This window comes from Ochotona curzoniae, unplaced genomic scaffold (genome assembly GCF_017591425.1).
Source record: "Ochotona curzoniae isolate NIBS_2020 unplaced genomic scaffold, NIBS_Ocur_1.0 contig_3622, whole genome shotgun sequence".
NCBI classification, from domain to species: Eukaryota; Metazoa; Chordata; class Mammalia; order Lagomorpha; family Ochotonidae; genus Ochotona; species Ochotona curzoniae.
This window is the reverse complement of record NW_024465926.1, coordinates 18007559-18033360: the sequence shown is the minus strand read 5'-3', so window position 1 is coordinate 18033360 and position 25802 is coordinate 18007559. Positions and strand designations below refer to the sequence as shown.

The 25802-nt window shown below is 37.1% G+C and overlaps 1 protein-coding gene across 3 annotated transcripts in view; it reads right to left on the bottom strand.

The window, feature by feature from the left end:
• Window positions 1–5963: 5963 nt before the first annotated feature.
• CDH8 (cadherin 8) overlaps window positions 5964–25802 on the bottom strand; it is a 327239-nt gene continuing 307400 nt past the window's right edge. Inside the window, exons 10-12 of one of the 3 annotated variants that reach the window (XM_040982090.1) lie at window positions 9761–10012; window positions 7851–8033; window positions 5964–6908 (exon numbers count right to left, since the gene is read on the bottom strand). In XM_040982090.1, the coding sequence (XP_040838024.1) occupies window positions 6796–6908; window positions 7851–8033; window positions 9761–10012 (548 nt within the window). In that variant the 3' untranslated portion in view covers window positions 5964–6795. Of the gene's footprint in view, window positions 8034–9760; window positions 10013–25802 lie in introns of all 3 variants that reach the window. The other 2 variants (XM_040982089.1, XM_040982088.1) reach the window with 2 other exon arrangements.

Below are 25802 nucleotides of genomic sequence, written 5' to 3'. Positions count from 1 at the left end.
CCTGGGAGATCCAAATTGAGTTTTGAGTTTTAATTTTGGCTTCCTTGAGTCTTGGTTTTGTGGTCAGTTGGATAGTCAACCTGCAGCTGGAATTTCTACCTGTCTATTTCTCTGTCTCCATCTATGCTTCTGTCTTGCTGTCCTCCAAATGAATAGAAGATAATACAGTTAAGGAAACAAGTTTATTTTCATGCAAATATTTTTAAAATACATGCATAGTAATTTCATAGTACATATCTTACTTAAATGTTTGAGCACCCCCTGTGCATGTTGCTCTGGGGAACCCTAACTCATCAGTTCTTTATACTTCCTTTACAGAAACGTCTACTGTGCTGTGCATTTTGTTATTCTGTCTGTTGAACACCGTTAGTGAAGAAACAAATACACTGTGCGTTCTCACCATGATTATGAAAAGCCCCATTTAGTTGCTTAACTATGCCTACGAATGCTGTAAACATCATTTTTAAGTTTCATCTTCCCTTCATTTTTCACCTCTAATGTAAATACCATGGCTACTACTTTACCAAACGTATGGCTGGATCCTGTTTCTTCCCTCCCTATTACCACCACAACACTTAAAGTCAAATATTCTCTTCCTTTGTTTACTATAACAACATCTGTCCTGATTTCATCCTTTTGCTTCCTATTTCCATACAGGAACCGGATTTCACTTCTCGTGTCTGTAAGCCACATCATGCCGTATCCTTATTTCTTCTTCCCTTCCCTTGCATTCCCTTTTCTGTTACATGTACAGTAAATCTGAACCATGTGTTCTCTTCTTCACTCTCCACATTATAGTCTCCCTCATTCACTGTGATCTAGATTTATTGTCATTTATCTTACGCCACTCACATGGTTTACAAAAGTCAAAGTAATGCCAATATTCTGAAACCCTTCGTTATGATTTACTTTTGTCATGACACTTTCACTTGATAACTCCATGCGTTAACTTTTCCACCCCGTAAAACATTTAACTCCTACTCCATTTGTTTTGTCTTCATTATATTACACTGTTTTTTTTTTCCATTTCTATACTACCATATTTTCCCCACACCTTTAGAACTTTGGAAACACATACTTTCTCTATCCTACTTATGGTTGTATTCTCAGCATCTGGATTCCTGGAAAGTCCTCAGTACACATTTATTAAGTGATTACGGTACAGGAAGTTTTGTCCCACTTAAAAGACCAGATACTTGAGAATCACTGACAGGAAAGTCCATTGAAAAATCTCCCGCCTTAACATCGCTGTTCATTTTCAGGCACCTCCGCCTTGATCTAGTGTTTCCCTGCATTCTAACGGGATGTGCTCCCTCCAACAATCATTTTATTATGTTTTGCAAGTTTACATATTCTTTCTCTATGCTCTCAAAACCACTGTTTGCTTATGATATGAGACACAATTTTTTTTTTCATTTATTGTCACTTATCATTTACCTATTAGACGACATGTCTTTGAGATGCAAGAAAAATATGTTTGGGAAGAACTTCTTGTCACTAACAGAATTTCCAGAACATATTTCGTAGAAAAGAATGTTTTTGTTAGGAAGGACATTTTTCAAGTTTATTTGCAATATTAATATTTATAGCTCTAACATTGAACCTAGATCATCGATTCATATATTCACACAATCAAACTTGACAAATATGGAATAACGTTCAAGCTTTAGAAAATGTATTAACGAAAACTTGGAAGACTACTAGACAAAGTTGCCATCAAGGAAAGGGGTACATTAGAAAAGGGAAGTGGCCCAATTGACCACCAAATTTGTGTGTGTTCAATCTTAAATCAAAGCTGTTAAAATCTTGCCCATGTGTGTGAGGATTCCCAGGATGGCCCTGGCGTCCTTAGCATGTACAGAGAAGAAGGCAAGGAATGGGAATTTGCCTTTAGTGACCTCTCACTTCCTTGTGTGGTGCTGGCCTCTGAGTTCATCGAAGCCATTGCTTTCCATAGTCTTCAGACAGCATGCTGTGTTAGGTCTGCTAGAAACCCTCTTCTGTAATCTGTGGATGATAATAAAGATATCTATTATCTATTAGTAAACACCCCTGCAAGAGATCATCATTGTAGTCAAGGCAGCACTCAGACGGTGCCAGGTTTTCCAAAAGAGGCACTGATATTTCCAGCAAATGCCTACCGGCCTCAAGACCTCGATGAAATTTCCTTGAAAAAGAAAGAGAAGCACACATGCAGAAACACAGTTGCATGGCCAAAGAAATGACCCAGAAAACCTGAGTCTATTTTCTGTCTTTTAGGTTACATGTGCAACTTAACCCTGGAAAATTAAAGAAGTCTACGTTCTTTATTTTTCCTGTCCGCAAAACCTAGCAAATCTAGAATGCCCAGTATCTGGATGTTTTCATGTGTAGAGAAATATGCGATTAATATTTACATGTGGTGCTTAAGGTTTTAGATTAACTATGAAATTTATTACCCGCATCTCAAAAAAAATATTTTTTGGAAAAATTCATGTCTCCATTTGCAGTTACTTTCTTCCTAGTGTTATTAACTATTTCTTCTCATTGGAAGCCTCATATTATGATTACAGATAAGACTCCTTAGTTGAAATGTAAGGAATTTTAATATCAGACCAACCTGTTTAAACTCAAGTTCAATTATTATCCACCTATTGCTTCAGTAATTAGTTTTCAGCAGATTAAATACTTTTGTTTTATCAATTAAAAAATAAAGCTTGAAGATGTCACAATTTTTTTCTGTATCAGCTATATATCATTCAACAAATGCATTTAACAAAATTATTGCTACTTAGGTATTCCATCAAAATGGAGAGATTTTTAATTGCATAAGCTCTATATAAGCAATACTAAGTCCAAAATACTAAACCTACACATCCTAAATATCAAAACTACGCCATGGGGTGTACAAGCTTTTTCTGCTTAGGAAGAAATGAATAAAAATAAATGTCTACTTTAGCAGTAGACAATGAAGACATTATCTTTGGCAGTTATCACAAAGGGAAATCATTATAGTTGCAAGCAATATACTCAATACCGGACAACTGACTGATATTGCAAAGAAATGCTAATAAAATAATATTGGAATTAAAGAAAAAAATAAGATAGAAGAGTATTTCAGAGAAAACATGCTGTACAATTATTTACTCAACAAAATGCAATGACATAGACATCTAAATCTATTTTCATGATATGATACACTTCATTGTAATCTCAGCTATTATGAGCTATCATTTTGTTCACAAACAAAAAATATATCTGGAACCTGCAATCCTCCATACAATTCTTTTCAAATTCTTGAGTTAGATTCTGGAAAACAGACAACATTGAGGTTTTGGGTAGTATATATAAGATGGTGAATATTGTAATTTAATTGTGTGTGAAAATGTATAGTTTTCTGCAAGTACGTAAGAACACAGCACTTTTAATGTTGCTATTTATGTGCAGATCATGCGTTTACGGCGCTTCTACAGTGAGGCCCGTTGTTACCTTATCTTTTTGACTGACAACGATGGGATTTCAGTCATGCTCAGCCTTTCCGACAGTGCCAGTGATGGGATTTTTTGAAATCTTATTACTGGTTGCACTGCCTTGATCTCAGATGGAACTTTCAATCAAAAAGGCAATCAGAAGGTTATACATTCGTGAGGTTCCCCGCAAAGCCAGTGATGGCATAATACAACTTGTTGGAAGGACCTACTTGCCTCCAGTCCTTTTGTGGCTATAAAGAGTAATTGGCTACTTAGCTCTCAGCACCCGCCTTTCCTTCTCCAAAATACAGCATATCCCAGCGCTGTTGAGTCTCAGTGTGGAAACTGCTGCTCCTGGGAGATTTCTAAGTCTCATGCAGAGATCTGTCTTCCTTTAAGCATCTGATTAAGCAAACTGTCACAAAGACACATTTGTCTATTTCTGAGCATTCTTGCTTCTCTGGTGGAGCCAGGGAATCTGCATTTGCCCTTATTTTATAGATACACATACACTTGTTCACACATTTTTCTCCAAAACATGTTCAGCTTGGAGTTTATACCTCAGCCATCATCATTTTGTGCAGCAAGTTCCACACATGAATTTAACTTATAGCATATCTTATTCATCCTATTATACATTATTTTTAAACTTGTAACAACAGAATTCAAATTATTGGAAGAAATGTCCTTCCACTGTACTATAATAAATGTATGCTGAAGCTCAAGAGAGATTTTCGCAGTTAGATTTGGTCAAATACATACAGGATGAATCAATCCCATGAGCTGCCCGATCACCCAGGGATGCATTTATTTCCCTGACAAGAACCTTGGGTTGCGAAGTAGGCCCTGGAAAATAATTTTTGTCACACTTGGTTCCAACTTAATAGTTCTGCTCTATTAGACAGATAACTCTTGGGCAATAATAAGTTTTGAAGAACAGAAAAGGCTCGTGGTGGGGAAACCAAAAACTCACAGATGCATTAAAATGCTTGTGAAGTTGTTTCTTTTGAAAAATAGTCTCATATATGAATGGCACTGAACAATGCACAGAAATAAAAAGTCCATTAAATTAGTTTATAAAGGCGTTATTTAATGAGTTGAGCATGAGGCACATTAACCTTAGAAAGATAGGGAACATCATTGTTGTAGAAGTTTTGGCAAATCTGTTGCTAGAACGAAAGCTTAAGGCAAATTACGTACTTTGTCTGCATTTGTGTATCTGTATTGATATTTTAGAAATTTAGCTAACCTCGGGGTCCTCCAAATATACCATTCACTTCTGTTGTGAACATGCTATCACTCATTTAACTTCATAGTTCAAAACCTGAAATGAGCCCTTCAGCACGAAATACGACAAAAGTGGGAGCAAACAAAAATCCACAGAATGCATGTATGCAGTCTCCCTTGCAGAAGTGAATTTTGAGGCAATATTTTCACACATATTACGTCAGCCATTATCTTCTCTCCATGAAATACCAAATGAAGATTATCCTATCGATTGCCAAAATTGGAGATAATAGATTTTACATTATTGAATAGAGCACTTTTTCTCTGAAACACATGTGTGTGTCCGTAACACATGGCACTCATTTCCATGTTACACTGTTAGCTGATTTGCAGGAAATAAAACGTACGAAGATATACTTGTTTTATAATGTGCAATGTAATTGGAATGTTATTATTACTATTATAACTATTAATAATTTAGATTTAGGACATACTTGCTGGCACTGTGCTGATTTGGGGTTTGTTTAAAGGTCACTTTAGGACACTCTTTTCCTTTGTACCTTAAGAGAAAGTGTTTTCACAGTCATCATGATTGTCACAAAAGATGAACTGTTCTCAGGCAAGCGTAATTCAAGCATAGTTGAATCAATTCCTGGGTTGTTAAAATTATTAACATAATCGCTAAACGTTTTGTTTCTGTCACAGTGGGGACAGCCTCCAGAGGTTGGCACTTTTTGTTTTCAAGCCAAAGCTACACTCTTTTCAGACATCCCCAAGGCAGTGATGGAGAGCCACATCTGAAATGGCTGCCCCACTAGACGCTGCTCTAACAGACACGCTTTCATTCACTGCTCCCTGATGGACCGGCAGAGATGTCTCCCGATTTGCATTCTGGTGTAAGGTTCTCTTGAGAAATCCGGCTTTCCTGACCCCTTCATGTTTTATGATAAGTTTTCTTTCGTCAAGCATGTCTGAAGCCTTTCCCTGTTGGACACTGCTGTGTCTTTTATCTTTTTCTCCTAGATCAACCTTGGTGTCTACTTCTAGAAATACCCAGATGATACAGCTGGACCCGCCATTCAACGCTCCGACTCCTTTAACATCCCTGTTGTGTCTTGCTGTGTGATCACTGCTAAGTCATTACTCTTCTCTAGTTCTTTCATAATAAAAATTCTGACAAAGGAAAGTGGTTCATCGGATGATTTGGTTAAACACTTCAGAATTTTAGAGCTGATAATTCTGTTCATGAGTCTTCATCTATCTGAAAAAATTGATGACAACAAAAAGTATTTATAAAAATATATTTCACAAAGTAGGAAACAATACAGGAGTTTCTCTGAATACAATACATGGAGTAAATAAACAATATTGCATTAAAGCAAAGTATAAAATTAAAATGATCTGCATGTAATACTCGATTTTGATCATACATTTTCTACTTCTAAATGGCAGGATTGCAGTACAAATCAGATATGCTCACATCTCCTAGTGCTGTTGTTTCTGAAGTCTAAAACATTGTGTGCGTCACCATGTAGTTTGGGGAGAAAAGTGCTAAAAATATAAGCAGTAAAATTATGTACAAATCAGAACCTGCTCTGAAACAGTAGGGGCCACTTGAAAGATGCTGACTGAGCAGGGCATTTTATGGTATCTAAAAGTCTAAAGTGTAAATAGTTACAGGAGCCATTATATTTTCAGATGTTTGTGCTTGTAGTAAAAACACCAAATACTAGTATTATGAACAAAATAGAAAACAGTCCAAAAGTTTCTCTGGGAAAATGCTGTTCCTGCCTTCACCAGTCACAATAACACTTTCTACTCTAAAGAGACTATTAGCTCTCCTTGGATAATATTGCCTGCCATACTTATCTCGTCAAAATGTACATGTATTAAACATTCATTGTATATATATATATTTATATAAAACAATCTAAAGGATTATTAATGGATATAATTTAGGGTTTTTCTCATGTAGCCCCTTAGTCTATAGATTACCAACCTTAATAAATAAAAGCATTAATGAACATCAATAAAATATTTATTTTGAGGATTAAACAAATAAATTCACGCGCTAGCAAGAAAACCACCTGTCGCTTGTGTAGTCCACTGTGTGGCACAGTTAATCTTGGTGGAAGAAGATGGAGTGGAGGGAACGAGGAATCCAGCTCGTAGCAAACAAGACTGTTTGCTTGGCATTGCTCTCCTCCCAACACTGAGCTGGCAATACCCACCCTGGAATGGATCACGAACACGTGAATCGTTTAAGGCTCGACACAATAGTTAAAGATGCTATCCAGTCTCTGGTGAGTGGGGCCAACAATTATATACAAAGTGTGGTCACCGTACCGTATTATCTAGGAGGCCTCCCAAAACTCCAAAAGTCATAATGTACAGCAGACCAAGTATTGCTTTATCATTTGTGGCGGGATCCTTATTGGTGAAAGGGAAAAAAACCATTTGCATTCATAAAAATCCTTGCAGCAGATACGTATCAGCAGCAGATTCCGTGCAGATCCGTTTCTCTAAGAAAGCACCTTTTTAATTTTGATTTTTTTCCTCTTTTGAAACCAGGATTAATCAGGATCCCAATCTTTGTCTGTGGTAATCAAGTAAATGTCAAATATCCAAAGACTTCTAGACACTGCACATACTTAATTCACACTCCACAAGATTTATAACCTCCTAACACACTTTTTATTTTAGGTATTTTTTTTTTGGTTCAACATTAAAATATGGTTGAGTTTATAGATGATTGGTGCTAAACTTGCCTCTAAAACAAATAACCACATTGGTTGTACCTAAGGGAAGTGACCCTAGAATATTACAGAATGCTCAGTTCCATTGATTTATGTATAATCCACTGTCAAGTTTCTTTGTCACTTTCACCAACAGAGTAGAGTTCTCCCAGTCTCTTAAAACGGGGACCCCAGTCACTGAGGTAGTCAAAATTCTGGTCTGAGTCTGAAGTGGTGGACTCCAGGGAGCTGAGGGAGCCAGCCACTGACCCTCGGCCTTCATAGCCATAAATCTGAATGGAGTCGTAAGGTGGGGCCGTAGGGTCGTTATCTGCCTCATGCAGCCTGACATTTATAAATTCATCGACATCAACACCATTGGGAACTGGAGCGAGCCCTTGCCTTGGCATAAACTGCAAATCTGGTTTAATATCCTTACGGGGTAAAAATCCATTAATTCCATCTGGGTTTTGTAAAGTTGCTATGTCAAAAGCCTCCGTGTCCTCCTCCCCTCCTCCTTCGTCATCGTAGCGGATGATGTTTTCTCGGACATCTTCGTCATCCTTAATAATGAGTGGTTCATTTTTATGCCTTCGTAGGGTTACAAACAACACCACGATGACTGCAAGACAAATATTAAATATCAATTAAACAAGCTAGCATGTAATTCAGCAAGCAGCCCACAATATTCATTAAGGGAACTGGATATCTGTTTAAAATGTATTAACTTAGCATTGTAACACTTACTAAGGAACTAAACAAAACACCTTTCTTTCAGTTCTGAAGTGTAACAAAGGCTGTTTTGGGATATTCTGGTTTATAAAATAGTGATTGGGTCAGATTACAAGATTAGATGAATATCCATTCATGATTAAAAACGTCATTTCATAATGCTGTCAGCAGCTCTAGAGCCAATGGAATGTAACACCAACAGCATGACTAACGGTGCTGGGTGTCTTGGGCAAGTCATTTGATATCCGTTTGCTTTGAGTCTCTCTTCCAACAAGTAAAAGAAGACTAGAAAATACCTATTCTTTTTTTTTTTTAATTGGAGAGGCGGATATACAGAGAGGAGAGACAGAGAGGAAGATCCGTCCGATGATTCACTCCCCAAGTGAGCGCAACAGGCCGATACTATGCCAATCCGAAGCCAGGAGCCTCTTGCGGGTCTCCCACGCGGGTGCAGGGTCCCAAGGCTTTGGGCCGTCCTTGACTGCTTTACCGGGCCACAGGCAGGGAGCTGGAAGGGAAGCAGGGCTGCCGGGATTAGAACCGGCGCCCACATGGGATCCCGGGCGTGCAAGGCGAGGACCTTAACCACTGCGCCACCGCGCCGGGCCCTATTTTTTGTTTTTAACAATTTTTCAAGGCACTTTCCATTAATTAATAGTTTTTCATGGTAGAATTGAGTGTGTGGCATTTTTTTTTTTTTTTTTTTTGCCTATGTGTGGATATGCATTAGCCACATAAAAGACCCAGAAGTAGCTGTTGGTCCTTAACTTCTTTGCAGCCACTTCAGGGGTGAACCAACAGCTGGAAAATCTCTCTCCTCTCTCTCTCTCCTCTCTCTACATATTTTAAAAATAAAGGAATTGCGGGAAAACTGCAACTCTTCTGTCTCAAGATAGATCAAAGGATGGTAGAAAAAGCAGAAAGCTTGAGTTCAAGGAGTAAAATAATTTTTAAATTAATTACTGGGTGAACCACAAAGCTGTATTGCAAAAGCAGTACCTGACAAAAACTCTCAGGCACTTCACTGTTCAAGGACAGGATAATATACATCTTTGCTCTTTTTTCTTGAAATCCAAGCTCATTTTATAATTCTATATTAACATAAATGATACAGAAGCTCACCTAAAATGAAGTATCTTTCATTTGACTTCATTTTAATGTAAAAAAAAAAGAAAAAACTAAAAAAAACCACATTCATTTCGAAAAACACATACTTTATGTTGCATGTTTTGTTTTTTTCTTACCAAACATTGCAATAAGAAAAAGTATATTTTTTAGATAAAACAGTACTGTGACCACGCAGGAGCTCTTATATGCAGTGCGGGGATGTGTAACCATTATTTCCAAGCCCTTTTTACACAATATGTGCTGTTTTAACTACGGAGTGATCCCTGTCCACTTCTACTATCTTTATTGTTTTCACTTGTGTGGGGACTGGAAACATTGTAACCTTTGCCATCACCCCTGTGGTCCTCCTGCTGTCTTTGTGTCCCCAGAGGATGGGCCTCTTCTGCTCAAAGAACCTTGCTGTTGCCTGCCTGCCTGGGTCCGAGTTTGTTGCTTTCCAGCCATTGACAAACCAGAAAAAAAAATGGTGATGAGCAAGGAGATACGTACCTAGTAGCAAAATGATGCATGCTAATATGGCAATTAAGGCGCCCATACTGAGTCCAATCGGAAGGACGTATGCTTCCACGTTACAGGACTGGACCACACCATCGCTGCTGCAGCCACAGACCCGGATGGTGAGGGTGCTGGTGCTGCTGAGAGGGGGATTCCCATTATCACTGATTATGATTGGTAAGAGATAGACTTCTTGCTTCTGACGGTTGAATCCATTATGCTTCGCAAAAATGCTGAGGGAATTATCTGAAAAAGTCAAAATCAGAATAGCTTGCATAACTTCAAAATGGCCACCTGAACAATACATGTTGGTTTCTAGTTCATAAATCCTCTTAAAACTTTAACATGATCCCAATTCGAATCATTCCTCATTCTTATTTATGTCTTTTTTTTTTTTTAATTTTGCGTATACAGAGAGAAGGAGAGGCAAAGAGAAAGATCTTCTGTTCTCTGGTTCTCTTCCCAAGTGGCCAAGATGACCAAAGCTGAGATGATCTGAAGCCGAGAGCCAGGAGTTTTTTCTGGGTCTCCCAGGTGGGTGCAGGGTCCCAAGGCTTTGGGGCATCCTCTACTGCTTTCCCAGGACACAAGCAAGGGAGCTGGAAGGGAAGTAGCACAACTGGGACGAATCAGCCCCCAAATGGGGTCGCTGAGCCATTGGCCTGGGCCCCTCACTCCTCATTCTGACTTTTACTCTGTCCACCTTTCCTGTGGACATGGACCAAATCATCTACACAATTATGGATTGAATGAATGGGACTTTATGTTGAACTAGTGGAGTTTTATCCAAACCGAATATAATTTACTCTATTAAAGTGTCTATGAGGTAGGCATTCGGCTTAGTGGTCAATACGCCTAAACCCCACACTGGATTGCTTGGGACTGAGTCCCAGCCTCACGCCTACTTCCAGTATATTCTGCTAACTCACACTTTGGGAGGCAGTAAGTGAAGGCTCCGGCGATTGTGTTAGCGCCACCACATGGACAACTGGCGTTAATTTCCCAGCGCACAGTTGAAAGTCGTCCTTTTCTTTCTGTCTCCCCAAAAATGAATTTAAAATTTAAAATAGCCTTTACATGCCATTTCAGAACACACACAATCATAACTCTAAATCTAGAATTAATTTTTTTTCTCACCTTGCCTGATAAAGTTGACTGTTTGGAATTTCACAATATTTAAAAGACATTTAGAAGAATTGTAATAAAACTTTGATACCTCATAAGAGAGTCAGTCATGTTCTAAAACGTTTATACTAGGATATAGTAGAAGCTTCATTTATTAGTATTTGCAGAAAATACATTATATGCATAATCACATGTACTGAATTTCGGTAGTATCCTACCGTTGATACAGAACCAAAAAATGAGACACTGTAGGAGGGGCTTCAGTTTGCATGTAGCAAATATATATGATCTATACATACATAAACACTTGTACATATAAATTTAGGAGCAATGCTTAAGAGTTTTTGCGGGAGGGTTAAAGACAGGCTTCAGTGTGAAGTCAAACTAGCCAGAGAGAAACATCATGGTTCTCAAACCATCTTCCCTGGTACAACATCCCCGTCTCATAAGTCATATTGCATGAATTATTCTATTTTCTCGGCTTCGAGTAACAAAGAACTCAGAATGGAACACCGATTGTCTCACGTTGACATTTCAACTAAAAGCAAATAAACAAATATTTGGTTACTGTGTGCAGTGCCATTTGGTACAATGATTATTTCAACTGGGATTTGCTCCGATATTCACAAATTTCAAGTCTTCAAAACACTGCACTACCTCTCTTGAACATTTAAAGCACTAATTTCAAATTTCTGTTTTCCACTTTCTGCTGGCCACTGTCCTGCTTTCCAACACACTAAAAAAGGGAGAAAAATATTCTGTTCACATGACCATGAGTACACCCAAGAAATGTTGCATTTTCTACTTGGATTTCCAAAAGATGACAGCTGTTCTCAAAATAGATACATAACTATAATTATCTTTGTTTTGTTTTTTTTTTATAATACAAGCAAGCCTAGAGTTTCTTGCAAGTAAGCAGTCAAACAGGAAGGCACTCTGAGTGAAGAATTTTGTTCTAAATTTCTTCTGGTTGTGCCTTGTTATACAAAAATTTTCAGAGTAACAAGAGGTTCCTAATTAGACAAAGCAGTGATACACCAAATGACCTAGTAATTTTTATTTCCATGACCTAGAAGGAATCCCAGTATATGAAAAGCATGTTGCATTATCTCAAAACAGATACAGAAATTAAAGTTATGTCTTATTGCACTCCCCCACAAAAATATATGATACATTTGAGTACAATTAATTCTTTCAAGGAAGAGTTGCGGATCATTTCAGACACCATAGTTCAAAAGAGAAGCTGAGTATTTGTTCTTTAGGTTAGAAATAGTAAAATTACAGTGAGATTTTGGCTCTTTGAGGCTGACGTTGTTTGTATGGGAAAATATCTTAGCATATTCTCTCTTTAGAACAGTCAATAATGAAAATTCAAAAGCTGAGGCAGCATCATTGCATTTTTTTTCTTTTCAGAACAAAGCTATCCCCTTCATAACATAGAAAATGATTTCTGAACCCACCAATAAACATATTATTTACTAACCACTAGATTTTGCACAAATAAAATTTTTGACTGAGTAAAATTAGACTAGGAGTCTTGCTAAGGTTTAACCTTCCAGTTCCAGGTAATATCAATTCTATTTGAAAATTCATTTTTTATGTTTTCTTTGCTTTTATGTTTATTATCGATCTGCTTGAACTTTTAGATTAGAACAAATGCAATTTTCTCAATTATACTCATTGGAAAGCACAGAAAGTAAACAACTCACAGTTTGAATTAATCCATTAGGAATAGGTTTCTAGATGCATATGTTGTGAATATCTTGCACAAAATAGTGATTAAATCTTTAAAGTTTTCACAAGTTTTTGTTTCATTAAAATATTGATGAATTTAATTTTGTCCATTTCTTTTGCTTTCAAGTCTTATTTACTTATTATAGAAAATTACTTTCATGCAATTATAATTCTCATTTAGATTTTATACGAACTTGATTTTCTTTTCTACTCTAGTCATTGATACCAGGCTTTCTATGTATGAAATCTTTATAATAAACCGTGATACTCATTATTTAATTTTCCCTAAGTTTTCCTTTAAGTATCTGTGTGTTCTTACTCATCAGTCATTCTCTAACAAATTTAAAATTATGCTGCAAGTTCCATGAAAATTCCCTTAGAAATTGTGATACAAGTTATGTTAACCATAAAAGTTTTGAAAAGTAGTCCTCTGCTCAAGGTGTTATTATCTATCTACTTGAACATGAGGCAGTTGCTCAGTGTTTATATCATCCCCAAACTTGGCATTCACTAAACACCTTGGCTATCATATTTCCTATTTTCATGCATTTCCTTGTATAGTTTTTTTTGTATCTGTCTTATCCTGGTCTTTTCTGTATGGAATCTGTTTCTGTATATTGCAGATACGGTATTTCTTTTATCTTTTTGGATGTAACAAACAAGAGACAATGTCCTGACAATAATTTGTTAGAGGAAACACAGGGACAGGTTTTAAAATTTGAAAATATATGCGAAAAGAGAGGAAATGATTGCTGAAGCCCATGAAACTGTACAATATGATTTCTGGGAAATTGGAATTGCAAAAAGTTGAGTACCTAATAAAGTTTTCCCAAAATTGGAGGATATTTTCACAAAATGTCTTTTAAAAATACTGTGCCATTATGAGTTTTTTTTTCCCTCCTGGGATGGAGAAAAATAGTCTATCTTCTTGCCAGCACAGTACAGTAAAATATATTGAGATAGAAACACATCTTAATCATGTTCTAGCTCTATGACATTCTTAACAGATACAATATGCAAATGTTTATATTCACCTTAGTTCTCCAAGTTACAATTTTGTTATTTTCTCATCCACTTGGAATTCTTCACTTAGGAACACTACAATAGGTAGGATAAATGACTCAGTTTTCAGAAAATTTCTTTATACTTGGTTTCTGTGTTTTTTGAAATAATTGAAAGAAAAAAAAAAACTGCTGCTGCACTTCTAAAGTGAACTAATAGAACCAAGAAGGTATTAACCAAAAATATTCCCAGAGTAGTAGTAGGGTGAAGTTCAATTTTCCTTATTTGAGAAATACCAGGTATATACCAACAAAAAAATAAAGATGAGATGTGCAGACAATGACTGTTCATTACTTGGTACTGCTGCACCAGCTAGGATTTGAGGGATGTGTGCATCCTATAACGGAGTTTCTGCTTTGAGGTCCAGCTATCGTGCTTTGGGCCTAGGTTCATGCTAACTTGAATTCTGGAAGACAGTAAGAAATGGCACAAGCATTTGAGTCCTTGCCTCTCAAGCAAGAAACTCTGATTCTTGATGAATAATATCTCTTATCTCTTCCTAGATATAACCAAACCTGTGACTTTCATGAATTTTTTCCGACTATTCTTGAAAAACAAATCTGGTTGGATAATTTCCTTCACAATTTTCCAGCTGTCTTTGAATTAGTTATATCATATTGCAAAATCTTACATGTTCATCATGAAAATATTACAAATAAATGGTACCATAATGGATATATGAATGATACTTCATGTTATTTGAGCTGGATAAAGAAACTAAAACATTTCCAGGAAAGAAACAATCAATTTAAGATGCATCATGAATATTCAGAAAATATTTGATGAATAAATAAATGACTAATTATAGTTCGTGATTGTGTGGCTCATGATTATTTTCCATTATTTGATATGGGGGTTATACAAAGTTCAAAGTAACTCAGGCACAGAGTTCAAATTCAAGCGATTGGAATGTGTATATGGCCTAAGACTATATACAAAAATTTAAGAGGAGTATTTGTGGTTTTTCAGGCCTTTCTTATGATTCTTATCATAAAATGCAAGCAATATACTTGACTTCAAAAAGAGAAGACTCAGAGACAGAGAGAGAAATAGAAACTTGCTCTCAAATTTTGAAAACATCATCATTTGGCAGTGGTGCACACGAAACTTCATTCACTGAGCTGAAACCGGATACCTTCGTTCTCCATTCACACCATAACGGAGAACCTTCCTGTACAACTCTCATGGCGCATCTGTAAATTCTCCTTCCCTCGTCCGTGTTTGGTATTTGCATTGCTGGCACATGAAAATCAAAGATATTCTTACTTTCATTACCTTCAACAAAAATATCTTTATAATATCTTGATTATTTATAATTCTTTGAAAAAATAGGGCTGTATTTATTACCACTGAATGTTTCCAAATAACTGTTGAACCCGTAATCCCCAATGATACTGTACTTGGGGAGGGAACTCAAAAGGTAACTTTTAGTAAAACGAAGTCATGATTTATCTGATCTGTAGTCCTTATGAGAAGAAACTTGACTTCATTCTATCTTTCCATCAAAACACAAGCAAGAAGCTGGTTGAGGAATCTTCAAAATGAAGTCTGACTCTGACCCCAACAGACGAGGCCTGAGAATACGCCCCACCTCATCAATATGTTCATCTTGAAATCGTAGTCCCTGAGCGATGATTTTTCACTTGTCTAAGCATGTTGCAGCAGAATGAGCAGATAAAGACAGGGTTATAACATATGCACTCAGTTTATAAAGAGATAGATTGTCAATCCAGACTGTTTTTATTTTAATCCTTACATCCTTGCTTCCCACTTCCCTTCTTTCCTCCGTCTCTCCCACTTTTCCTTCCTTGCCTTTATTAAACAATAATGACCACTGCACTATTGTTATTATTTAAGTAACTCAAGGCATTTCTATGTTGTTTATTTTTCTCCAGATACAATAAAACAGGAAGAACAAAATCCCTGTTTCACTATGTTGTTGCCTTGATCCTTGAATTCAATTTTGGTTTAGGTTCAAGTTACTGAAAACAATGAAACTATGATTTTCCATTGTCTTTTTAAATGCAAAAAAAAAATAACAAAGAGAAGTAAAACTCAATGAAGATTGTTGCTAGGCCAATACTTCTTTTCAAAATAGGTACTTATTTATTCCAAAAGAGGATCAATGGAAAGTGTGACTTTTCAAGAAATGTCTTCTGGCTTTGACTTACAAACTGAATTCAAATTTTTCTGGTGAAGTCAAATGGAACAAAAATAGAGGAGGTAAATATAGAGCAAAAAATGGAACTGTGTTCAGATCGTATGAGTAAGACATTTAAGTTGTTATCATTGAGTCCTATCTCATGTGCATTAATAAAAATTAAAAACCAATAATGATATCAAATATATTAGCTGTTAAAATATTAGGATCATATATATAATATATGAAATATATAAAAACTGTATATACAATGCATTTATACAATATATAGTATATGTATTATCCATTATTTAAGAATAAATTGTAGATATCATAACACCCATACTTCATTTGTGTCTTTTTGTTCAAATAATGTCCCATTGTAAATAATCATACTGTGATAAATTAATGAAACTCGTGTCTGTGCCGTCCTGGCTTCACTCCAATCCCTGCTTCCTGTTGGTGTGTGCTGTGTGTGGTGGCAGGTGCTCTAGCCTTTGACTTCCTGACACCACGGAGAGCAATGTATTCTGTAAGTATACTTGGATTCCAGCTCTTGGCATGCACCTGATGAAGCACGAGACGTTGAGGGCATTTTGCAGGTAATTAAGGGTCTTGAAATAGTTCATCCAGGACTATCCAGAAAGCTATATATCCTATCTGATGACAGTGAGGCAGAAGATCCGATACGAAAAAGAGGAAGAGGAGGCAATAGGACCACTTGGGGCAGAGATTGACATGACATGATTATTGCTCACGGCATGATACAGTCCACAGGGACTAGAAGGCAAAAAATGGATCCTTTCTTAGAATTTCTGTCAGCATTTTGGTTTCAGATTTCTGGTCTCAGGAATTCTGAGATGACAAATTAATATTGTTTCAAGCTTACTGGAGCCCGAGAAAATAAATACAATAGTAAAACTATATATGTTTGTGTTTATCCATGAGATGTATTCAGCTACAGCAAGACATACTTATTCCCATTTTACATATGCAAAGCAGGGGTTTTGATGTCCCTTTTTTAAGGATGTTCAGTTGAAGGCTCACATGATTTGTCACCTTGACAAAAATTACTTCAAAAGGTAAGGTAAGAGGAGCTCTAAAGCGAAAGCTAAACATATAAACCAAATAACAACAAAGTTTATAGTGAGGGGTTCACCATTTCATACCACTTGTATTTAAGCGAACGAGAAAAAGTTAAGTGATTAGAACCCTGGCAAAGAGGATGATGCTGTTTTTAGAAACATTTAAAAGGACATTCAATGCAACCTTCTATAGATAGATTCCTTGTGAAGCTACCCAGCACAGCATGGGAGAGCACAGTGAAGAGTAACACGACAGAGCCTAGTATGACACTGCATAATAGAGCACAGCGTAGCGCTGTATAACCACAGATCGATTAGGAAGTAACGATCGGTTCTGTTGCAAAAGAGAAATGCAGGTAACATAAAATTCAAGTTTCATGCTAAATTGAAGCACACAGTTTGATGTCTTGTGAATGTAATGAGTTTCCCTTGCACTTAATTAACGTGCTTACTCTGAAAATGCTCCATGCACCTTTTGAAGTTCCCGAAATGCTCAGAGGGGGGACAAGCTTACCCCACCGCAGGCTCTGGAGAATGAAGAGTGGCTAATATTACCTTCCTTTTTATCTGAGGAATACTTGCGATAACTAACCCATGCAAGTGAAAACAATATCAAAATCTAATTTCCGTTTTGTTTGAATAGAAATTTTAAGGCTTTGTAAATAGCAACTTATCTGGAGAGCTTCTTCTGTCTATTTAGATTTATGCAGAAGTGCAAAAAAATTGCATTATTGTTAGTGTGTTAAGCTACTTAGGCAAAGAAAAAAAAGGCAAATAAACAAATATCAAATCCCTTTGTGGAACTTTTCATGAACATTTCCGAGAGTAGACTGTTCATAAATACCCACTGATAAGAAAACCAGTGGCAACTGAAAAGTAACTTCTGTTGATTATGAGGCATATGAATATTTACGAATCTGGAAGTAGAGATTAGTTCATTTTACACTGGAGCTCATAAATGTGTGGTTATGAACTCTATTATATAAAGAGAAGTTGAGTCAGAAAGTAACTCTTTTAAAGCGGCAGGTTGGGTGTACACAAGATATTGAAACATCCAAATGTTGTGACTAGATAGCTGAGAGGATGAATCAATGGAAGTGCCAAGTGTCGCTCACTATCCACATGGATTTGAAGGAAGTGTCTGCGGGAATCACGACTGTTGGATCCCATGACTTCTCTAAAGATGTTTTCTTTGAACATACAAGAATAAGGCACAAAGTGGTTCCCCAAGCAAACCACCAATCATGGTGTAAGCCTATTTTTCTTTGCCATCATCCACACCCCCAATTTAATTTCTCTAAAAATCACACTGACACCTTCAATTAACTCCTCCTTCTATTATTCAACACCTATTGTCTGTAAGACATCGCTTGCAGAGTAAAATTCTGCCTTGGCATTCATCTCACCCTGCATCAGAGCAGAATATATCATCTTCTGCCTGATCAACAGTAAAACACTTGAAGGCAAAGATTTTGTCCTGGAGTTTATGTAGTGCCATAAAAGTCCCATTGATAGGCTTTCAGCTAATTCCTATGTAAGCAACAAATGAATACCGTAGTATGTGCTGGAATATTAAATATTCTCAAGGAACCTCTTGCAAATATCACAATTTCTTGTTCAATGTAGAGAAATCCTGTCATTCATGACCAATCATATAAAATCATGAATCCTTTAGCAGAGAGGGAATAGGAAAGAATAATCTAAAGTCTTTGATTCAGAGATGTAATGGACATTTGGTGATAAAGTAAATTCAAATTGAATATAATGTTGCCTTGTTTGTTGAATAAATACATAACAGACATCAATGTGTAGCATAAAGCTCACTATGACAAAACAGTGCACATGTATACTCAAAATGCACAGATATCACCGATATGGCATTTATTAATATTAAATTGATTTTGAAAATTAAGTGCGTATAAATATGCACTTTATATAAAATATCACATTCCGTCCCATTGACATTAGCATTTATCAATTAAAGCATTCATTAAAGCATATTCTAGGCTCTACTTTATCTTGCCCACTTCGATACTCACATTTCAAGCTCTGAATTATCAGAATGTTTGAACAAATACACAAACAAAAGACAGATAAAATAGTGATGTCATTGAACTAGATGTCACATGCTTGGATTTTTCTCTAAACCAACTAGATTAGAATTCATTAGAATTCATGGGGATCGGACCTGGGCATCTGCATGTCAAGTAATTTTGTTTGCATAAAAACGTTCTGGCTTTCTTGAGAACTATCTTACTCCATTCCACTGATTCCCTTAGGTGTTGGCGGTGGTGGTTAATGGCTTAGCCCAAGCTGTCGGTGGCTCCACTAGGGAAACTGTTTTGCTCTGGGTTGTGTAACCCAGCAGGGGTAGCAGCTGATAGCAATTTTCCTTTATAATCCCCTCTTTCCTGGCTTAGAGGTAAAGTAGCTGTTAAAAAAAGAGGGAAAATGATGCAACCAAATGTGAATCCTACAGTGAGCTGAAGTCCACTGTTTGTCCTTGAATCATTTTCCAGTTCAAAATGTTATATTAAAAACAGCTTGGCTAAACATACATCTCAGGGCAGAAGCCTTAGGATGACGAAGGCGGGAGGGTGAAAGGCGGCTAGGCAGATAAAATTATCATTCAAGCAGTGGGCACATTATCACTCTTTCCAGGTTGCTGAGAACGGCACGTGCTTCTGGATCTTAAAATTCACATTCTTTCTAGTATTGGAATAGTGCTGTTTTGATCAAAATGACTTTACATTAAAGGTCAAACTGATTTGCTTTTCCTAAAACTCACTCACATATTAACAGGTTAAAGTACAGATAAAATGAGTGGGGAAAAAAAAGATACTTGTGTAGGTCACTCTTATGATTGAAACAGAAATCAAATCAAACTCATTCAGACGTTTTTTTATTGCAATGTAATCTGATAAAATTCCCTATTGTTACACACTATAGAGAAATCTGAATATATTTTATAGTCATGCATGATTTCATTGTAATACTTCCTTTGAAAATAAAAGGAAATTTTTTGAATGAGTCTTTTCAAATCTGTTCAAGATTATATTTGATTTTCTGAGCTTGAGTGTGTGGTTCTCTGGCACTGGGTAGTGAAATAAATATCCACACAATGAAATTCTTTACATTTTGCAATTACAAGTATCATTAACAAAAAAGATGCATTTGGGGGAATGTATTTTTTTTAACATTCTGATTCTTGAATAGCGTGCACTAGATGCACTTTCTGTAGGAAATGCGTTTCTGAATACTTGTCATAAATACTAGTAAGTGCCCAGGCATCATTCAGAATGATAAATTTCATTTTAATTTATTATCGGGCTGCAGTTTAAAATGATCTATATAACGCTACAGCAGAAACTCTTAATGTGCTCCAACTGCTAATTAAGAAACAGAGTCAAAAAGTCCTTAAGGAGTAACTATGATATTCCTTGAAAGTGAGATTTGAGTCATTTTTACATAAAATGTTTTAAAACTTAAAATATCAATAGTTATTACTATATATTTTAATATAAGAGAAAATTGACATATTTTAAGAATACTTGAATTTTTTATTATTTTTTATTTTGATACACTTCCATAGACTCCAGGGCTTCCCCCTCTCTCCTCCCCAAATCCCTTCCCCTCATCTATTTCCGCAACTACAACTGTATAGTCCTTCCTAAGTCATTCATTCTGACATTGTAGGTATGCGATGGCAGAGTAACTATTTTCTAAAACACATATGCATTTTAGATTTAGATTCAGATTTAAATGTTAAGAGAGAGAAATTCTCCTCCACCAGTTCATTCCACAACTGGTTGCCACAGACAGGTCTATAGGCTAAAACCCAAGAACCAAGAACTTCATCTGCCCCAATGGGTAGCAAGAACCCAAATCCTTGGGCGAGATTCTTCTTTTTTCAAAAATTCATTATCAGTCAGCTTGATGGGACCCAGAGAAAGAGGGCCCTGTTGTAGGAAGCCACAGCCTCACTGGCTGTGCCACAACCCCAGGCCCTGGGCATCACCTTCATTGTTGTGTATTTTATTCACTAATACCTTGATGAGGCTCATGGGCATAAATTGCTGGTTGTCCTCCCCTTAAGCGTCCTAAAAATGGAACAATTCTGCCACCTACATGGGCTCCTTGCTATTCAGCTGCATTTTCTCTGTGAAAGGTCTTGTTTCATTTCCTTCATCTGCTATGAGAAAGCTCTGTTTTCTATGTTTGCAAAAAACCGTATTTTAGAATTATACCTATGCACCATATTGAATCTGTTGTTATTATATTTTTAAAAATCATTTATCTCACCAGATGATACTGAAGACAGAGGTACTTTGTGATAGTAAATCTAATGTGTCACTGTTATAATTATTGTTATAACTATCAGTTGTGTTTTATCTCCCCTCAGGGCACTCCTCCTCGGTAGAAATGAGTTTTTCCTGCCCCACGCATGCTTCCCTTGGAAAGTGATCACTGGCTGTTAGGTGAGGACCAATGATTCTTAGAGCAGAACTTGCCCTCTCACCTGAGGATTCAACCAATCTAATGAAAACGTCTGGGACCAGCATGATGAATCAACTGGCTAATGCTCATGCGGGCATCCCACGTGTGTTGATTAGCATACTTGTTGTTCCACTCCCCATCCAATTTCCTGCTTATGCCTGGGGAAGGCATGGAGAACGGCCCAAAGTCTTGGGACCTATATCCACATGGGAGACCCAGAAAAAGTTCCTGGCTTCAGATCAGCTCAGCTCCAGCCCTTGCTACCATATGGGGAATGAATCAGCAGATAGAAGATTATTCTCTTTATCTCTCCCTGTCTCCATAAATCAGCATTTCCAAAAAAAAGCAAAATTCTTGTCATGTTGAAATATTTCTGTGTCAATGAATCTTTTTTCTTAAAGTCCATCATGCATATACATGCATACACACATACATAATCTGAATTTTAAAACAATTATTCAGATAACCACTATACATTCAGCAATGCTTCTTATTCGATTTTCTGAAACCAGCATTATTTTTACCTGAAATACTCACTTTCAATTTCTTAGCCACACAGGAAAAGGCAATGTTTTCAGTACTGATAACCTCAACTGTCCATTTGATTTTGTGAGTGAAAATAAAGCCAAAGAGAGATCGGAAATTGACTTTCTCATTCCAAATTTCTTATTTAAAAAGTCAGCAGTTGGTTTTGTGCTCAAGCATTACTTTTAAGTGCCCCTCATCTGGTTCTTTTAATTCTGCTACACTCTCTTTCATATGTTCAGATCACTAGATACACCTGCTGTGTAACCTTCCACCTACCCACCTCAGGTCTGCCACCACCTTCAATAGGCTTTTAAGCTCCCTGTAGAAAGATCAGATCATTAATGTATTAAAGATCTTGCAGCAAAATTGTTACCTATGCTGGAAATGCTTGTTGGGTTAAAAAAAAAAAAAGCAGAAATTTTTAATTGGGAGTCTTGCAGCTGGAATCCAAAACAGAGCTGGGGTTATGTTTGTTTATATTTATCACAGTGAATGCATTTTATGTTACTCAGTTTGTATTTGGAAGTTAGGACATTTCTGCATGTTGTACATGTGTCTTTGAAGCTTGAAAGCTGAAGCGACGCTTAGCTAAACTCTTTCTAAAACAATAGGGCGTACAGGGATGTTTAATGGGGAACAGGCATTGGTAAGGAGGGTAGAAATGATGGGCTCGAAAAAGTCCCACACCGGCTACCTCAGCTTTTTTTGATCCTATAACTACACACAAGTTACATCATGTTCTTTACCAAAATACTGTAAACCTTAAGATGCTGTTGATACCTTCCCCAAAAGGTGTCATGGATTAAAGGAAGCATAGACTAATGTGCCTACATTCTAGTGGATTAAATTTTAATTGATCTTATTTTCCTTTCTTCTTTAACACCACTACTCAGTTACAGAAAAAAGGTAGAAGTATTCAGTCTTGACCTCATGCTTAAATCAAAAGACTCAGCCATGAAGTTCAGAGTTCATGAAGGTCAATTTCTTACCCCGTCGGTATTGCACAAGTGTAGCTTGTCTCTGATAGTCATCACTGTGCTCATTTATGGAACAAGAAGTTTGAGGCTAAACTAGTCTAGGCAATGGAAATCCATTCCATCCTTCAGAGGCAGCCCTGGGTGTCAGCGGTTATCAATGCCACAGTCCGTTCTCGTGAACTGGATCAACATCACCATGACCTCAATGACTTCAGGAAAGAGTATGTTTTCAGCTTAGACCTCCGACGCCCACATTTCACACACAACATCAGTCCTTCAGCCGGTCTCCTTATGAGGAATTGCTACCCTCACACTAGGAGGAAGCACGTATTGACGAATTGTCTTTGAATCTGCATTGTGAAATCCTTCTGAGTTTGAATGCAACTTTCCAGTGACCAACTATGTGCCTGATACACCACCTTGATGAACTTCAAAGTTAGCATCTGTAAAATTGGGAAAATACTAGTCAAAGCCTGAGTGCATTCTAACAGTTTCGTCGAATGTTCAATCGATAAAGCTAAAAAAATTGTGCTAAGCTTCACCTACTATCATGTGCACCTATGTCATGTATTCATTCTGTTGGTCTTCACTACTTAACGGCATTTAGGAAAGTCATCCCTCTCCTTTGACAAATGAGAATATTGGTAGCAAAAGAAGTGAAACGATTCATCCCATACAATGATATAGAGCTCTTCCACGTATCATTCAATCCCCCATTTGCATGTTCCAAACAGTTTGAAATTCCTCGTAGAAGGAATTTCCAAATTACCCTACGTAGACTAGCAGACAGCAAAGCCCTGGAGTTAAGGATCCATTCCTTTCATCACGTCACGTGACAGTGTTACGTCATCAATGCACTCTCCCTTGCAGAGCAACATCTTGCATTTTAGTGATTTAGTTCTGATTCAAGCCAAAGAAGTCACGGTGTGGGCTCTTTTTCTTGAATATTCTAAAGACAGACCTCAGCATTCTTTACCTGTGAATACAAGGACTCAAGGCATTGTGGAAATTCTCCCTGAGCACATAATCTGAAGGCCACAGATTTACCTTTGTGGAATGCATTTTCAAAGGAATCAACGGAGGAAAGGTTTTGCTTTTCTTATGATTTTTCCTTTTTCATGTTATTGGAGAGAGACTGAGCAGTTGGAGGGAAAGAAAAGCACTTACTGCCTGAGATAACTCCGCAGGCAGAAAGCCTGAGGTCTGGGGGTAACTGCTAGTCACCCTCACGTGGCGTGAGCTTCTGCAGAATGATCCCACGGAGATAACAGTGGGAATCTGGATATTTGAACAGCATGAGTTCCCTTTCCCCTCATCACTGGTTACAGAATGTACTGTACTGAGAGTTCTCAGTTTAATTGACAAGAAAAATGCAGCCCATTTGAAGAATTTCTTCATTTGCCTGCTGTTCATAGACAGGGAGCCTTCAGTATCCATTCTAATGGTCTTTATCTTCCTCAAAACTATGTTTTCAAAGGTATGAGAACTCCCAAACCCACTTGATGTTCTTATTTTTCAATACAAGTTCAGTTGCAGTCTTGGGAGGAGAGATGGAAATGAGAATCCATTGCATGAGGAATATTTGCTAATACTTGCTTTGAATTCCAAGCATCACCCACTTCTGTTACTATGAGCCACACATTTCAAATGTCTGCATTATGTAACGACTTAAAGTTTAGCACCCAAGAGGTTAGAAACATAATGCATGGCATGAAAGGAGAGCTTCAATGAAACATAGACTTGTACCTTGTTCCAAATTTCCTATGATGCTTGAAGAAACTGATGTTCTCCCTGTTACACAAAACAAGATACTGCATTGAAATACTAAAGGCATTAGAACTCAAAGGACTGGGGTTTAAATCCTACCTCTCCCAAAGATCTTGGAAAAAAATTAACTGAGGTATCTAACATGTAAAATGCAGCGATAAACCCAGCTTTCTAAGACTGTCATGAAACTAAAATGAAAAGTCCTACCTCAAACATAGAACAAATGAAATCACTGGTATTGAAGCTCAATCCTAAACCCAATTTCCTTCCTCAAAGTTATACAAACCCAACCTAAGAAATCATATGACCTCACTCCTACGATGCCTGAAATTCTACAGTTCTAAAATGAGGACAAAAATGCTCTCCCAAGGATCTTAACAGAAAAAACCACTACCCTATGAGCCAAGATTAATGATTACTCGACATTTAGTATCACTGCAGAACATCTGATTACTAAAATAATAGCTAAATACATGATTTGAGAAGACATATATTGGATCTGAAGATTCCTTGCAACATAAATTGCAATGTTCTCAAGAAAATTGCATTTAATTTTTTCAGATAAATGTTGCTTTAGAAGGTCTAACTGTATTTCCCAAGATCAAATTATTAGCATATATACTGCTGGGATATGTCAGTCTTCCCAAATTCCAAAGTCACCTGTTCAGAATGCCTTCTTTTTCTCTTTCCTTCCTTCCTTCTATCTTGCCTCCGTCTTTTCTTCCTTCCCTCTCTCTTTCTTCTTTCTTTCCTTCCATCCTTCCTTCCTTCCATCCTTCCTTCCCTCTCTTCTTTCATTCTGTCTCTTGCTTGCTTCCTTTTCTTCCTCCCGTTCATTTTCAGCTACTTGAAAGGAAGAGTGGCTGAGAGAGAAATATTAAGATACACAGAGAGAGAGAGAGAGAGTAATTTATTCACTGGTTCACTCTGCAAATGGCCACAATGGCAGGTCTGGGTCAAGGAGAAGCCAGGAGCCAGGTACAACGTCATGGTGACCTATATAAGTGACAAGGGCCTACGGTATTGGACTACCTTCAGCTATCTTCCTAAATGCATTAGCAGGCTCTCCACTGGAAGTGGATTAACCAGGACTTGAACCAGCATTTCAATGTGGGTTGCCA